Genomic DNA, 18,382 nt, shown 5'->3' on the forward strand with positions numbered 1-18,382 from the left:
GCGTGAGATTTTAAAGGTGTGTGGAAGAACAAAATCACATTGTAGAGTGCTTCTGTCAACTTTCGGACCCCAACCTACGAGTAAGGTATAAAATAATGGAATTTTGTTTAAATAAATACATTCCTTAGCAAGGTTAAAATAAAATAACATAAAATAGAATAAAATGAAATAACTGGGATAAAACACATGACATCTTGAATAAGCTGGACAAACAGCTAATAAAAATTTCCTCCCAGAAAATAATTTCTTTCACAGATTGTCATTTTTTTGGTCTTGCTTTTTTTTTTCTTTTTTTTTTGCAAAAATGAAAATATAGTTGTTGGTTTTTTTCTCCCCACGTTCTTTGCAAGTATCCATAAAAAAAAATTTTTATAGTACCAATGAGTCATCTTTGAAATATATCTACAGCTGTACAATAGCTCTTGCAACAGTTTGACAATAAATCTTGCAAGTAAATTTACGAAAAGAAAAAAAATTTATACATAAAAAAGCTTTTTTACAGATATGAGTTAAAAAGGGTAATAACAAACAATATAAAAAGAAGATAGAAAGACAGCAGCTGCTAATGAGATTCTTGGAGATTTGTCTTCTCTTCGATGGCCTGTTTCACTATTTCAGCCAACTTCAAGCGGTCGACTTTATCGGAGAAGGCTCGTCCTGCAATGAAAATCTGCTGGTTAAGGATCTGGTAACTGGTAACAATAAAATTACACTTCTAAATGAGAGCCATGCTTAGTCTTTTCCCCCTAATCTTATAATAACAGCGACAATTAATCTGGTTTCTGTAGATTTTTGTCAATTTGAATAATTAGGGGTGCAGCGATATTGTTTATACAGTCTTTTCTGATCTTTGCAATAAGCTATTCATTCACCACACATAAGCTCACACCTGAAAAGTGAATGAAAAAAAACATGGATGACTTTAGAGAGAGCAAGCAACACTGACCGTCCCAACTGAGCCCCTGCAGGCCATCCCTCAGCAGCTTACAGTCTCTGTTGAACCTCCAGGCATCATACATCACTTCATTCAGCTTCTCATCCTCGTTCTCTCCTGCACAAAAATTATTATTTTTTTAACTTCAGAAGTTGTTTTTTTCCCTCTCTGAGAGATGTGCAACATTGTCAACAGAAAAAAAATCACAAGCAGACTCCATATAGACTTTAATGTACACTATCCATGGCCACTTTGTTAGGTACACCTATTCAACTCCTCCTTAATGCAAATATCTAATCAGCCAATCACATGGAAGCAAAAAAATTAGTCACAGGGAAGGAAAGTGATTTCGCACACTAACATCTCTGGCGTTTACAGAGACTAAAAAATGCCTTGTTGATGCTAGACGGACAGCTTTGAGCTGACAGGAAGGCAACGGTAATTCAAATAACCACTCGTTACAACCAAGGTATGCAGAAGAGCATCTCTGAATACACAACATGTCAAATGTTGAAGCAGTTGAGCTACATCAGCAGAAAACCAAACCTGGAGCCAATCACATCAGCTGAGAACAGAAAACAGAGGCTGTAAGTCACACAGGCTCACCAAAATTGAACAATGTAAAGATGTGGGGGATATTTTATTGGCACACTTTAGCTCCCTTAATACCAAGTGAGCATCAGTTTAACACAGCCTACGGCAGTGTTACTGCTCATGATATCCATGATTTTATGGCTACAGTGTACCCATCTTCCAATGGCTGCTTCCAGCAGCTTAATGTCACAAAGCCCCAACTGATTTCTTAAACATGACAATGAGTTCTTTATACTCAGAGGACCTGCACAGTCTCCAGATCTCAGTCCAATAAAGCACCTTTGAGGTGGAACAAGAGATTGCTGCCTGCACATCCATCATGCCAAATCTGCAGCAACTCTTTGATGCCATCATGTCAAAATGCACCAAAATCTCTGAGGAATGTTTCCAGCACCTTGCTGAAGAATTAATGAAGAATTAAAGCAGTTCTGGAGGAAAAAACAAGGTCCAACAAAATACTAGAAAGGTGTACCTAATAAAGTGGTCAGTGAGTGTCTATAACCTTATACAGCCTGATTAGAATTCCAGCAATTATTAGTCATAAATGTTCAAAAATCAGTGAGTTTCTCTGCATTTTCAAGTTACGTTACAACCAATTAAAGGTTTGGAAAAAAAAAAAAAAGCTTAGCTGATCATCTGTTCCTCTGTACTTTGGCAGTTCTTATGTTTACTTTTCATCACAGACTGCCAAAATGCTTCTTAGTTGAATTGAAGTGAAAAACAGACACCAAACTCAACAAGCCAACACAACTTTTCATACTTCTTCATTAAAATGCTAGTTGTATACCGGCGTGGGTTTACTGACCAGCTTGTGGTAGTATACACTGTGCAATGACATCTCGTAATTTTTCCAGTGCTACGTTGGAGTCTTCCCCTCCGTTTTCTGGGTCGTGAATGAAGAAACTGTCACTGGGCTTTGGGCTGCAACATGGACAGAAAAACATATTTCAGAGCAGATCTTTTTTTTTTCTTTTTCTTTTTTTTTTTTTTTTTTTTTAAATACAAGGACTTCCAAATAAATAAAAAAAACTTTGGATACACACACACACACAAAGGAAAAAAAAACAAAACAGCAACTATACCCTAGAAGTTTCCGCTTCCTGAGGATTGGGTTGTTGACAGAGTTTAGGGGCTTCAGGCTGACATTCAGATCCTGAATTCTCATGTTGGCCAGCTGCTCTGCGTGGGCCTGCTGAATCCCTGCAACTACCGCCTGGGAAGCAGAAAGAGGACAGTCAAAGCTGGTATCTAAATTTCTGCCTAAGGAGGGCTATACGTCTGTTATATTATAATAATTAAGAATACTCATTTAGCAGTTTCCTCTGCCAGTCAGATCACTGACGCAATGCACTCACCTTATCCATCATCATCTGTGCCGAGGGCAGCACGTTGTCAAGAGCCTCGGTGCAGTTAAGCCAAGGATGAGCCAAGACTCCCTCGATTGTCAGCCTCTCCTCTGGCTTCACCTTCAGCAGCCTGCAGGGAGGAAACAAAGAGGCAACAGAAAATACATGTGGGTCAGAAAAAGAGTGAATGAGTGAGACTAACAGAGGGATGGGACGAATAAACACAAGGAAGACAGAGGAGAAAAGGAAGGCAATATGGGGTAAACAAGATGACAGGAGAGTTAATGAGTCTGCTGAGGGGTGTACTACAAAATATGCTGGACAAAGTCAGGTATTCTTTGCATCAACTGGATTGACAAACCTAAACCATAAATCAGAGATAATGGTTACGACAGTAGGGATTGCAAAGTCTCGTTGTTATTAGGCTCTGTGCCTACTCACAAAAAAAAAAAAGGGGGGGGGGGGGGGGGGCTTGATGGGGGTCATGTGATTCTTCAGTTTTCTTCAATTATAAAGAAAAGGTCACAAAGGACAATGAAGGACATTTAAAAGAGTTTTCATGGCAAAAAGCAAAACTTGTGCAGAGTGTTATTGGCGTGAATGACTATTTTAATCTAATTTTATTTTGGTCATTTATTTATTTTAGATCATTTGAAGGCTTTTTTTTAGTTTTTATTGTGATAGGAGAATAGAGAAACTGGAAATAAGATCATATGAAGACAAACCCAGCCCTGTGCCCTCAGAGAGCTAAAGTGGCACCCCGATTTTCCATTTATTTCTCATGTTGGAGCTGCTCATCTGAACTCTGATACATACAAACTTAATATTTAAGAAAAAGGTGACTGAGGTCTGAAATCGTTTCATAATGAAGGACGTGTGATAATCTATTAGGTTATAGAAAAAAATCCTGTAGGTAGACAAAGAATAGAAATAGGAAGAAGACTTACTTGCGTACAATGTCCTTGGCCATCTCAGAGATCTGGCTCCACTCGTCTTCGGGAAAGTCAAAGCTGCCGGTCATAATCTTCTTCCTCATGTCCTTTGGGATGGTGCGACTGTGATGCTTGGAGTAGAACGGAGGGTAGCCACACAGCATTACGTAGATAATCACACCGAGAGACCACAAGTCACAGCTCTGTAGACAGAAAAGAAACCTTTTAAAAAAATAATTCACCAGTGAACCAGGCCTGACGCACCTGCAGCAGGAATCCCAGATATGAGTCTTGCCTTGTTATAGGTGTAAGGAGTGGGTGAGGTAGGTATAATTCCAGACTTTTCCTTCTGGTGCCTTCTTTGAGCCTCAAGTACCTGTACAGAAAACAGGGCCAGAATACATCATTAAGATATGATGCATTCAGTCGTTAATGATGTGTCAGCCGTCAGTGGAATGAGAAAGCAAGTGCATCTTTTTTTTTTTTTAACCTGAGGTGCTACGTAGTAAGGAGTAAACTGAGGGGTCATCAAGTCTCCTTGGTCGATTTTGGCAAAGCCAAAGTCACACAGCTTCACAGGTGCATCCTGCAGAACAGACAGAATCACCGAATGAGAGATACGAATATGTTTTGAGCATAAAAACTTTTTATTAGCAACTTCATGTAAGATATTTTCTCTGGGGCTTCACGGAGTTTCACTTGATGGGATTTCTTAGCTGGAACACCTTTGGGACATTACTGAAATTGCTGCCAGAGCAGAATTGATTTCCAAGTCTGTCACAGCCACTGCAGATTTTCTAATTCTACATTATCTTTGCCAAACTCTGCTAGATATAGTCTGAGAAAAAAAAACCCCCCAAAAAAACCCTTTGATCCACTGTGTTGAAAAGTCTAGCAAAGCTTCTACTCTTTTGCATTTCATTCTGTATTTTGTATAAATAATTAATTAGCTAAAAGTAATTGGCGGTGGCAGCTTTAACGTTACTTCAAAACTGCAGTATTTACATCTGTGTGTGCAACAATGCAGCATCAGGAGCTTACCAGAGAGTTATCTTTGAAGAGAAGGTTCTCTGGCTTCAGGTCACGATGTGCAATATTTAGAGAGTGACAATGCTCCAACGCTTGGCTGATCTACAGGGAGGGAGACATAAAACTGAGACACCATCTATAGATTTATTAAAAACAGCCTAGGGTTGAACTGGTGTGTGCCACTTAATCCAAACAGCAGGTAGTAATGACAAGGCGAGGCTGTGTGACATGTTACTGCAGCTTTAAAGGAAAAGACAGACGATGTCATAAAACACAAGATAAAGGTGGACCACAGTTAGGTCTGTTCACCTACCTGTTTGGTGACCTGACTGGCCATCTTTTCAGTAAAGTGCCTGTGCTGACTGATTCTGTGGAACAGCTCGCCACCCTCCATCATTTCCATAACAATCAGGAGCCTCGCTCTGTGAAGAACGATTGGAGGAAACCGTGAAAACCAGGAGATGGAGATATGTTAAATTCTTTCTTTTATGACAAGAGATTCACTGAATCCTACAAAAACAGACTGAGCGCCTCACCTTGGGCTGGATTCATGGGGGAATTGAACACTGTTGGCATAAACTTCCAGGATTTGCACTATGTTTGGGTGGTTGGCACACATCATATGGAGACGCACCTGGAGAGAAAACAAGCAAAGTGAATTTAGAGTAACTCTCTTAAGTTTAAATTCTCCATGTTTAAGCCAGGTTAAAGTCATTGCAACAGAGAATAGCATCATATCATCAGTACAGTCACTCTGATGTGCAGTGTCAGCACTTCCCAGGCAAAAAGAGAAATTTAATGTGAGATCAATGACATCTATTAGTATTCAAATGTTTAAACTACATCAAAGCTGACACAGAAATCATTTTATTACACGTTTCCACTGCTTTACTGGTTTTATTAAGCAGATGAGTCAACTAATGCACATTCGTTACCAATGAATGCCAAAAATTGACAAATTCTGCAAATGTAAATGCAAATTAAGCAGCTGCAAATACCAAGAATTCTTCTAAATAATTAGACCATCGGAAATTATACAGTGTCAGACTCAGAAAAAAGCAGATTGCAAGACAGACAAAGACAGTACGCCAACACCAAGTCTGTGTAGCTTGTTTTGACTGCACTGCTTAACTGCTGCATAAGCTGCTTGATCAAAACACGGGGCTGCTAATGACACGGAGAGGCTGCTAAGACAAACTGTTCACTGCAGGGAGACAGCGTTGCAGACAAAGGCGCTCATACAAACAGGCTGAAGTACAAGAGAAGCAAGGAAGAAAAAACAAACAAAACCGGAATTAATACAGACTGATAACAGGCAGGCAGAACAAAGCATGCTGACACAGCCCCAGACAACAAACAGCAGGTATTAATCACAGCCATGACAGTGTTTCCTCTAACCTCATTTCTGGCCTTGGGGCGATCAATAAGGATCTTCAGGGCCAGGCGTTCCTGAGTTGACTTCTTCACACAAACTCTGCAAAAAAAGAAAACAAGTATCGACAAACACCCCACGCACCATGATAGATGTGTCAGATGTGTGCCTGTGCTAACAATCAGGAATTAAATATATCTAAACTCACAGGACTTTTCTAATTTTCTGGTGTTTCTATTAACAATCAGTTGCTCTGCTTGTCACTCATCTGTATTACGTGATCTAATATATTCAGATTAAAACCTAAAAACTGTGCAAACTCTTTAACACGTTATTGACATAACTTTATAGCAAATTGGCTTAATTATTTACAGTTTCACCTGAAAACGATTTAAGCCTTGCCAGCTTTTCACAACATCCTGATAAACACACTAAATCATTAAAAGGCGTCTCTCTTATACCTGCAACCAGCTCCTCTACATGAGGTCACAGGTGAAATCATTAAACCACTATGTCACATAAAACAACCATCCAAGCATTTTACAGCATTCCCATCTACCTATCTGATTAAGAAACAAGATTACAATCAAGTCCAGTCAGATAAAACTGCATTCCCCAAATCCACAACAAATAAAATGCCAGACAGTGTCCAGTGTCCTTTACTTAAACAAAACAGCTGATATCAATGAGGGACAATGTGTAGGCTGACAATGTCTGGACACTTCTTTTTCTTTTAACTTGAGATGCCATTTCACCCTTACAAAAAGCTTTAAAGTAGATAAAAAACATAATTCAACAGTATCTACAGTTTCAGATAGGGCTGTTCATATAACGATATATATCGGATGACGATATAAAAACGTCTATGTTTCATTTTACGCTATCATTTGTTCCTTGGTGTCGCAAAATAAACTGTTTACGGTAATACTTTTTCATTATTTTGATGGTCACTGTAGTGGCTGTCGTTAGCAACAACGACGTTAAAACCATCGCGTGTCCGCTTGTTTATGTTCCACATAAACCTTTCACAATAAAGCTCAAGATCCTGTTGAGACTTTACAAAATAAACTGAATCACGTGAAAGAGCAGATTATTTACGGATAAGAAGTAAAAAAAGAGCCGCCAGGTGCTAAAAAATAAACCTTAGACTCAAACGTTAGAACAGGCTTTTCCCCGCAGCACGCCGTGTAATAAATACAAAGAAAACGGCGGCCGTTACAACTTATGTCTAGAAATGTATAGTTTCATGCATCTGTTAAAACACTGGACTCCAGCTACATGACGCGCAGCTGGAAACACTTTCCGCAAGTCGAGCTGCCCGAGATCCACAGAATTTACAGAAAATGTTACATTTTTGTGATTTATATCGGTATCGGGACGATAGAATTCTGATATCGGAATATGAGATTTTGGTCATATTGCACAGACCTAGTTTCAGATATATATTTTGTCTGCAGACAACTAATTATTTGCATGTTATTTAAAATAAATATTCTTCTGTTAATAGACTAATCACTTTAGGACTTATATTTATAATCTGTGGATGTGTAAATACTTTATCTGTAAAGCTTGAATTTATATTTGCATAGGCGCTCTTATTTTATTTAAAAGACTTTAAAGTTGTAAAGGTAGTTTCTGTGTGCTAACGTGGTGTTTTAGACTATTACACTCCTACATACCGCCTGGATATGATCTGATGTTGAATTAAATAAGGCCAAACAGAAGCACAGAGAAGACATCAGCTGACTAGCTGGATTTACTTTATTTTGTAAATATCAAAGTTTGTTGTGGGAATGGTGAATCTGCTCTGCATCTTTGTATGTAGAGTAAACCAAAGGAAAAGTCATCTGTGGATGCATATTTTTCATCGTCACAAGGATAAAATGAAGTAAATAACTCCTGGAAATGGGTTTCCTCAATCCACATTTTGAACTGCACACTCATTAAATATGAAACGTGCAGATACATAATTCATTTTTGGAAGAATCTAATAACTCCCTTTCCCTCTCCTCTAATCTACAGGGGCTCAAATATTCACTTTAAACACTTACTTTGAACTCAGATTACACTATTAAAGTATTACTGGGAGAAACATTCAGCTCTGGCCAAAGTTCACTTCACTAGAAACCAATACCTTCCCAAATGAATGACAGAATTAGTCCGGTGGTGGGGGATACAGTAAAAGACATGAATGTGCTAGCAGACGGAGGCAGGTAAGAAGGAAGTAATAAGAGTTCCGAGCAAAAAACCGAGTTAGAAATATAAAACACGAGGTGAGTAAAAGTTGCTCAAAAAAAATAGCATGAATCATACCAGCATGTTTACATGGTGGCCTGATGAGTCAATTTCACTGTATTCTCATCACTCAAGGCCAAAAATATACACATTGGGTAATAACAGATTGCTCTCGCTTGATCCAGACTAATGATAGCCTCAAAGTGCAGAATGAGCAGAAGAAGTCAGTGGCAGACACTGATATATTACCACTGGCATCTAACTAGAATCAGCAAGACAGACCTGCACTAAAAAGACTGCGTATAGCATAAACAGACTTAAATCTGCTGGCAGAGCTGCTGCCTCTCTGTAAAGTTCAGCAGAAACAGAATGAATCTAAAAGTCATTCCTGTGAACAGATATCCCAGTGAAGCAGGGCAATGCAGCGTTTACTAATTTTTAATATTAAAAGGAGTCATTTATAACAGTGATTGCTACTTATTCATATGCGGTATAAGCTTTCCTGTGATCGATTACTCCCCATTTTACAGTGTGAAGACAATTAGAGGAATATAGAAGGGAAATGGACGACTTAAGCAAACTGCTATGTTTTATAATTGATCCCTTGTGTATCCACCGCTAGACTAAACCCAACAAAGCCAAGGAATTGGAAATAAACTCACTTTCTTCAAGAGGATTACGATTTTAAGCTGTTAGTTTACACAACACATGGGTAGTAATGCTTTTAACAGTGAGTCTGTGAACTGAATCCCAGCGAGTCTGACCATTTGTTGTATTCCACTCGCTTCTCGCACTTCATGTTTCTTGTCCCTCTCAACTGTTCCCATCAATATGGGCGCAACAGGCTTGTGCAACAGGCTTGAAAGAAACCTACCATGCCCACACGCTGCTGTGTATTTTACAGCATGTCTACGCATTTTTAAACTTTCATTCTGCAATGCCAAAAGAACCTGCACAAATGGGCACAAATGCTAAACTCCCAAACTCTGCTTAGGGCCACCGTCCTGTTAAAGGAACTTTCTTTTGGACTGGCTGCCTCTTGCTAACAGATTGTCTTCCAGAGCAGCTGTGTGGAGCTGCTGTGCTCACAGCCAGAGCTGCATGCCTGAAACGACCATATTATCATTGACGCCATAAAGAAGCAAGAGTAGAGACAAAAACATCTGAAACTGAACTGAGTAACTGAGGTTACTTGCACACATACTTACCTCATTATGGCACAATGCCAAGTGTTGGATGGAGTGGTGTAAAGCACACCACTACTGGACTCTGGACAAGTCTAGGTTTGGAGAATGCCAGGAGAACATTACTGACCTGACTGCACTATGCCAGGTGTTAAGTTTGGTGGAAGAAGAATAATGCTATGGGACTATTTTTTCTGGGGTCTACCTGGGCCTCTTAGTTCCATTTTTCGAGTTTTAATGTTTGACTCTGCTATGAAAGAACTTGTCTGCCCTGACACCTTTGGGATAAACTAGAAGCTATAGACCAGCTAATGGACAGCTTGATTGACGTATGCTTGCATATCTCACTTAGAGTGACTTCGCAGGAGAGATGGAGAGGGCTTAGCTTCCCTGCCAATGGAGCTGTCAGGTCAAGATGCCAGGGCAGCATAGCATCATCCTCATTCTCATTATTATCATCTCTGATGATATCCATGATAACATCCTCCTCCTCGTCTTCTCCATGCTTCTCTTAGGAGTTGAAGAACTCCAGGTTCTCGTGGGGGGCTAGAGACTGTTACAAAGGGGGTCAGGAAACCCCATGTCCTTGAAGTCATTGCTCTGACGTTGTGGTAGTGGAGCCTGAATGGTCATTCAGAGGTCATTCCCCATAGTGAGATACCTCACTTGGTTTTCAGAGAACTGGGGTTACACCAGTAACCAAAGGATTCTTCAGTGTCTGATCTGATAAATGCTCTTTTAAACGAGTGGGGTGAAAAATTCCCACAGACACATCCCAAAATCTTGCAGGAATCCTTTCCAAAATTGTGGAAGCTATTATAGCCACAAATGGGGACCAACTTCATATCAATGCCTCATATTAATAGAATATGATGTCAGAAAATCGCCTTTAGGTGTAATGTTTAGGTAGCCTAATACTTTTTCTCATATGGTAACAGTAACAGTCTGGTGTGGGCCAGAGGGGCCGATGGCGCGCTATGGCAGCCTCGCTTCTGTCAGTCTGCCCCAGGGCAGCTGTGGCTACAACCGTAGCTTGCCTCCACCAGTGTGTGAATGTGAGAGTGAATGAATAGTGGCATTGTAAAGCGCTTTGGGTGCCTTGAAAAGCGCTATATAAATCCAATCCATTATTATATGGTGTACATGAACATAACAAAATGAAAACATAATGAGTCCAGTTTAACTGACTTCCACTGAGATTTTGAGGGATACGTGCATTGGGTGGGATTCAAGTCCACCATGCTGCAATTACATAGACTGTGCTTGTGCCAACTGAGCCACCTCCAAAAACAACAGAAATCGTGCCTGTGCCAAACATTTTAAGCTCCCAGCTGCAATGTTCTTACACACGAGTAGTAGGTCCAGTCAGTTAAAGCAAGTGACAAGCACCTGGTCCTTTTATAATTTTTAATGTGTTAACGTGCCAAGGATATGGTCAGGCTGTGCAACAGCAAATTTAATGCAAGAGAACCGCTAGAAATGCATACAGACGTGTTTGTCTAGTCAATAGCTCAGCTAACAAATAAATCTAAATCAGCTCTGACATCGACTCTGCGGTGTATTCAGAGACTCAGATGTATACATAGATTTAATCATGCACTGCATGGGGACACAACAATCTCTGCCACCCTCTTCAATCAAATCACTTTACTTAAAAATACTCTGAATCACAATAATCTATTTTCAGGATAAACAAAACTACACTGTAACCTCAGTTAACGCTGACTGCGTTCTCACAGTTGTGTTTAACCCAGAAGTGTTAAGAGTTCTCCCTGTGGGATTCTGTAGCACTAATAAATGACAATAACTCATTTCCATAGACGTCAGAAGCACAGGTAAAAGGTGATTTCTCAATCACAAACAGATATCATGATAATGTTTCCTGGTGGTGTAATACTCCTCACACTGGCCATAGTTCAAGAAAAATAATCCCGTTCCACATTTTGGCACCAACAGACTGCAGCAGAAAAGATAAAATGTCAAGAATAAAGAAAAGTCTTTTTAAAAAGACTTACCTGACAGGGCCACTGATGCCAGCTCCCAGTTTCTGTGTCCAGTTTATGTTGTACTCGTCCAAAATAGATGTCTCCTGTTAAAAAGACAAAATAATACCATATAGTATATCAGAACATTGAAGAAAAGGCAGACCACCGTGGTAGACAGGAATGTTAAAAAAAGACCTAGGCTTAAGTTTATGAATCATCTGTGCCTTTCACAACAGTCAGCACGGGGTATGTCATGCTTTATGATCATTAGCTCACGAGAAAGAAAAGAAAATACTGTATAAAAAAACTAAACCCCCCCCCAAACATTTGATCAATGCCAATACACAGGCAGTGATTATACCAGTACACAGAATATGATGTTTATTATAATACATACTGTATGTTATATTCATAACATATATTCAAAAGACTACTGCAGATACTAGTTACATTATACTAAATGGAAAGAAACACATTAACCCTACTGTGTTAACACTGGGTGGTGTAATAGCTATACATCTATGGGCTCTAGTTTCACAATAGTACCATTCCTTGACAGAAAAAAGATTTAGAAAAAAGACAGCTTGGCTGCTATAACACAAATGCACCTGGAAAATCATGCTGCTACTACTGGTGCCAAAATAAATTATTTAAAGACAAGTTCACCCACACAAGTTCAGTAATCAACTAAAAAAATCAAAATAAAACAAATCAAGTTCTCTTTGACAAACCCCCAAACTTGAGGCCAGAAATTTTTGGCATTAGTCCCTTTTCCTTATAACATAATTTTCTGGGACATGTGAACATTGGCTGATTAAAATATAACTGTTGCAACACTTGACAATGTTTTACTACAGCTTGACAACCAGGAAAGTGCGATTTCGTGTCAAGACACTATTAAAGTAATCCAAAAAAAGATATCCTCTTATTTGGTCGAGGTGGAGTATTCGGCCAAAATCTCCCATAGCTGTTTAATTGGGACTAGACTTGCTGATTGTGAAAGCCATAGCATATGATTCACATGATGTTCACACTCATCAAACCCTATGTTTGATGAATGTGAGGTTTAGTGAATCACTGGTGACTCACTGAACCAAAAGACAGAAGCACTGTCATTCTGGAAAAACACCCCTCCATATGGTTTCACTAAGAGATAAACGCAGTCAACAGAACAACTCTATTGATTTGCAGTGACTTTTCATTCTAAGGGGACCCAAATGATGTCAGCAAAATCCCACAACCTAACAAAGTCAACAGATCTCATCACTTTAAGAGGGAGTCCAGGGTTCTTTAATCACACAACTTGAAGGACGAGTGATCAAAAACTACGCAGATTTGTAATGCTTTAATACTTTTTTTTTCTGGAGCAAGGAAACATGCAAGATTATTTCCCAGCATTTGATTTAATGAGCCAGGAAATTGATAAAACAGAGTCGGGGTTAAGCAAAAAGCTACTCAGCGAACGTGTGCTCCAGTTCTAGAGTACCTCTTGCCCAACCATGAAAGCAGGGGCCAGGGCAACTCCAGATCACATTTTACTGTTGACATAGATGCCAGGCAATGACACACTGAGGGGAGCCAGCCAGGAACAAACCCCAGATCCAGTTTGCAGGGAAGTAAGGCTGGTTAATGATCATGACCATTGTTAAATGGGTTTAAACTAAGAAATGAATATTATGTTTTTTAAAACATGTTCAACATTTCTGCCATGCAAATCACACATAAAACTCATCTGCTGTCAATAAATATGAGTTTATGACTGTCTCATGAAACAAGATAAAACTGCGCTCTTCATGTAGCATGCATTGAGCAACAGCTTTAAAAAGATAATATTTCCATCACTTGAGTGGACCAGTAACCAAGCAGAAGAAGTGTCATTTTAGGTTACCTTGATGAATTTGTCTGCATTGTTATCCTCCGACATGGTTTTGTGCTCCGGACAGATGAAGTCTGCCTCCCCAAACTCAGACTGAACACAGTGGAAACGAAGCGTTTGTGTCTTGTCTGACCTTTATAAAGTACCCCGGGCTTCACCAAGGCTTTCTATACTACTAGTTATAACAGGAAAAGGCCATCGGGGCAAAATGATACTCGGCTACAGAGCAACCAAAGCCGAGTGCCGTTCCTTTGGAAAACTGAAGCCCAGCAGCTGGTACGATTTAACGTTAGATCAGACCAGCTCGGCTCACAACCTCGGGGCCCGACTCGCTCTACCAGTCGTCTCAAATTCACTGTAGTGACCATGTAGAGTGGCAAACTGCGAGCAAGGTGACCAGAAAAGAGAAGTCCAACAGGGACAAGTCCAGCACTTTTGGAGGCGCAGCGAGCAGGGGGGCCTTACAGTGGTATTTTTAGCCAGCGCAGTGAGAGCAGTGCTCTGCTAACGCTGCGGAGACACTGAAGACTGGCCAAGCTGCTGTATGCTGCTACATTTCACGGTGAAAGCAGTCGATTACATAACAAAGACAACAGTGAACGATACGGCGGAACGAAGATACTCTCTGAAAATTAGCGATAGTACACTGGGTGACACCTGGGTTGATCTGACAAGAAGAGCACACCGCGTTCTCAGCAGCAGGACAATCTATTATGTCGTCGAGCCTTCTGACACGCTAGGTAACGAGCTAACCGAGTCGCGTCGGTTTTCCTGCTCCAGTCAAAGCCAGGGATGTTAAAATTCTCAGCAGACCGTGATAACTATCAGAACGCGTATGGAACAGCAACAACACATAGCAGATGACAGGAGTTATCGGAGACTGCATTCAGCGGTGGCCAAAAGATATCCGCATCTCTGGACTGTTTTGCTAATCCCATAGGGGTCTTGCCAGAGGAATACACATAACGCCTGTCCGAACAGAAAGCCTGATCAAAATTATTGACAACATTAATAAATTCGAACAATATGTTAGGCTACACGTTTTAATCTATCACACACCACGTAATTTTCGGCGTATAATACATGTATTTGTTTTTTGTATTTTTGAAACAGCAAATTATTTTTTACAATCAAATACGTTTGAACTGGATACACTGTAATGGGTCCTTATAAGGACCTAGTTTTCAATGCGGACTCAAGTCCCATAAGCAGCATTGCAAACTACCGATTACTTAACAGTGGAAGAAGTTGAACTACTGCAGAACTACCCCTGGCGGAAATATAGTTAAGCTCAACTTAAAAATCTACACATTATAGGAAATTTTATTATATTTAAAAAGTTAAATGCCAGCAAAAAACAAGCAAACAAAAAATCAACCATCACACTTTAATTAATATCAGAATGTGCTAAAATTAATTAATTAAGATGATTTGTTAGACACCTACCTTCCAAAAAAAAACTATCCCCCCAGGTGGCAGTATTCCATCAGGTAACCCCTAAAAATAAGACTTCCACGACTTCGTTAAAAATGTTTCTTATACAGAGATATTACCTGCACACCCAATGAGCTTTAGCTAAATCCAAGTGTGAAAAAAACTCTCCTTCGCTTTCAAATTTTTATTTATTTAATTAGATTTGATGTACTTTAACATAATATAGACTTTATCAAATAATCGGAAATACCAAGAAAAATAGATACTGTCAAATGAGATAACAGACTCTTCTGTTCATGGCACGGGTACTCACCCACCAACGACTCATTTTGGGGCAGGATAATACAATTCACTAAACAATTGTAATAAATAACAATAAATGTAACAATAAATGATTTGGGGGAGGGAGCATTTGGTATGATTGTCTTTATTCTTTAACACAGCCTGACACAAACTTTACACAAACTTTATTGTAATTTCTTTAAGTAGTCTTCAAGAATAGTTCTTCGGGCTTCTTGAAACACAGTCAAAGCTCTTCTTTGGATGTTGGCTGCCTTTTGTTCTGTTCTTTTTCAAGATGATCCCTCACTGCTTCAATAATATTGACACCTGAGGATCCATCAATGCTTTAACTGCATTGGAAATGTGTTTGGGATCACTGTGGTACTTTTCTGGATTCATAATTCCATGAATTTCCATAAGATCCCAAACATCACTGAAATGCGGAAATGCAGTCTCAAACCATAACAGAGCCTCAAGCGTGTTTTACAGATGGCTGTAGATACTCACTGTTGTACCTTTCTCCTGACCTCCTCTGTACATATTCGTGACAATTTGAACCAAAAATGTCAAATTTACACTAATCATTCCATCAGACCTGTTGCCACTTAGTTTACATCTAGTTCTTGATACATGAGTCCTTTCTCCCTGTTTCTCTTCTTGACAGGCACCCTTTAACTGAGACCATTTCTGGTGAGGGCTCAGCAGACCAAATGCATCTCTGAAGGACCAGATAAATCTCAGGTGTTCTGTGTCAGATCTTTGCTGCATTTCCCCCCATATTTCTCAAGGACATGATTTTCAGATACTGTTCATCAGCTGCAAACAGTTCTTTAAGCTGGTTGCTTTTTCTGTTGTCCTTCCCCTGTCCAGTTTCCTCAATATGCACACCATACTGAGATTTGCCACATTTCCAGCTTATCTGTCTTTGGTAATCACCTTCTTTGGCATTTTTCGGAGATTCAACAAAAGAAATGGGGACAAATTATGCATTTTTGTGAAAGGCTGCTAATAACAAAGTCCCCAAAGGTATAATTTAAAATTGGTTCTTTGCTAAGATGGCTGTTATGTGTCGACACATCACATTGTATATATAATTTACTACAACGCTATATGTAACAGTGTCAGAAAACCCAGCTAATTATGTTTTCTTCTCACCTCAGAATGTCATACAGTGAAATCTGTGCTGCTCAAGCACGTAAATAGGTGGAAATTTCTTGCTGCACCACATATACTACTATACAGTCCTTTTGTTAGTGCTCAAGTTATGCACAAGAGAAGAAGGAATTTTATTTTATGACCACCCAAGGTGAAAATAAAACTTGATAAGTGGAGTTATCACCATCACATGCATTTGATGGTGTTAGGCACTTATGGGCTTTTATTTAGTGTGCACAAGTTATCTTGTAAGATTATAACTTGTCCAGTCAAAATAAGAAACATCATACCAGAGAATCCATCCCAGAGCAAGTACAGCATCAGAGTATTGCGCAGCACTGAATCATTCTATTTACAATTCACCAAATGTGTTTGTCTGTGGGTTCTTTGCTGTGTCGGGTAGATGAAGAAGAATATATGGAACAAAGTAATCACAGCAGGGCTTTGGGGTGGGGTTTTTATTTATTTGCTTGTTTTAACTAAACCATCAGTTGGGCGCACATTGTGGAGGACAAAATGGGAAAGACTAAAGTGTTATGACAAGATTAAGGAAAGGTCATACTGGTCATTGCAATTCTCCCTTTTTCTTTTTTTGAGAATGGTTAGATGGCAGACCTTTGGGCCACAGTCCAGCTCAGATTGTAGTAATGCAGCTGAAAGATGTTTGCCAACCATAATAAATCCAAAAGAGGAAGACAACAGAAAAATAGCACTAAATAGCACTTGATAGGCATACACTTTGTTCAGGATAACATCTTCAATAATAGCTTCAATATTAATACCATTTGAATAATTTACATGACATAAATATTTATGAATCTCATTTAATCCACATGCTACAACATTAAAGTGGCAAATGTATCCATCAATACCTACTTAAAGGACTATGTTTATCTCTTATTGTTGGTCTTTACATATGTTTCAGTTCCATATAAATTGTGAAGTAATATATTTTGATTATTATAGAACAGAAAGTCCTGATATTTCTTCATGCAGTGACTCATTATGTTAGACCAACAGGTCAAACCTTTGAACTTTTCTCAATAATATATTTAATATTTGACTGTGGAAATTTTAAATGAAAAACATTAGTGCAGCCACCTCCAGTTGCTCCTTGTTTGTGTCGCTCTGCCCTTGAGTAAGTGAAAAGCATGCTCTGTTAGATTGAAATCAGGTGACCAACTTGGCCACTGAAGAATATCACATTTCTTGCCGTGAGAAACTTTTAGGTTGCCTTTGCAGTAAGCTTTGGGTCATTATCCATTTACATTCCAGTCAGTCTTGCACTATTTGTCTGACTCAGTTCCACTGGCAGCCCATACCTGGCCATGCAACAACATTGTCTCTACCATATTTGACATTGTGGGAAAATGAAATAAAATAAAATTTTAAAGGTATAGAAATGGGCAAGAAAAGACAATTTTCAGGCTCATGTGCAGCCCTGGTTCCTATTGCAGATTTGTTTTGTATAAAGTGATGCTGCACAAGAATTTAAGCACAATCACGCACTGTATAAATGTTTTGCAAAGTGGGAAAAAGTATTTAGACTTGTTACATAAGATCTTAGGGGGATTGGTGCCACCCAAAGCCCCTCTTCTCAAATCAAATCAAATCACTTTTATTGTCACAGCACATGCGAGTGAAATTCTTGTGTGCGAGCTTCACAAGCAACAGAGTTGTGACACACCCCTTAGCCCTACTAGTTAGTTTTCTAGGTCCATTTATTTATTTTATTTTACTTTGTTTTTTATTTGATGAAACTTTTTTTTATCCTTACTTTGTTTTAGTTTAGTTTACTAGACTGGAATCCTCTTTGTACAGCTGTCTTGTCATATCAAGATTGTGGAAGTTACACCAGTTATTAACGAAAAATGGGACTATCTCAAAGTGACCCTCCAATCCTGCTAATTGGAAACCTTCATGCTTCAGTGGATACTAGCCATCACTATGCCCACACGCGCCGTGTGTGTGTGTTTGTGTGTATGTTAGTAGTGAGTTCGCCGGCTCACGTGGATGACACTACA

The 18,382-nt window shown here is 39.3% G+C and overlaps 1 protein-coding gene across 1 annotated transcript; it reads right to left on the reverse strand.

Moving 5' to 3' along the window:
* Positions 1-522: 522 nt before the first annotated feature.
* On the reverse strand, positions 523-14,424 carry mapkapk5 (MAPK activated protein kinase 5). Its single transcript, XM_085367406.1, has 14 exons — positions 13,500-14,424; positions 11,642-11,715; positions 6,234-6,309; positions 5,372-5,469; positions 5,149-5,257; positions 4,848-4,937; positions 4,297-4,392; positions 4,102-4,182; positions 3,822-4,009; positions 2,884-3,004; positions 2,611-2,741; positions 2,334-2,449; positions 947-1,051; positions 523-657 (listed from the first exon to the last, which is right to left on the reverse strand). Exons 1-14 carry the CDS (start codon positions 13,533-13,535, stop codon positions 563-565), a joined length of 1,416 nt encoding a protein of 471 aa, XP_085223532.1. The 5' UTR covers positions 13,536-14,424; the 3' UTR covers positions 523-562.
* Positions 14,425-18,382: the final 3,958 nt, after the last annotated feature.

Source organism: Diplotaxodon limnothrissa, linkage group LG12 (assembly GCF_057381915.1).
Source record: "Diplotaxodon limnothrissa isolate DT_005_m linkage group LG12, D_limnothrissa_male_GT1.1, whole genome shotgun sequence".
Taxonomy (NCBI): domain Eukaryota; kingdom Metazoa; phylum Chordata; class Actinopteri; order Cichliformes; family Cichlidae; genus Diplotaxodon; species Diplotaxodon limnothrissa.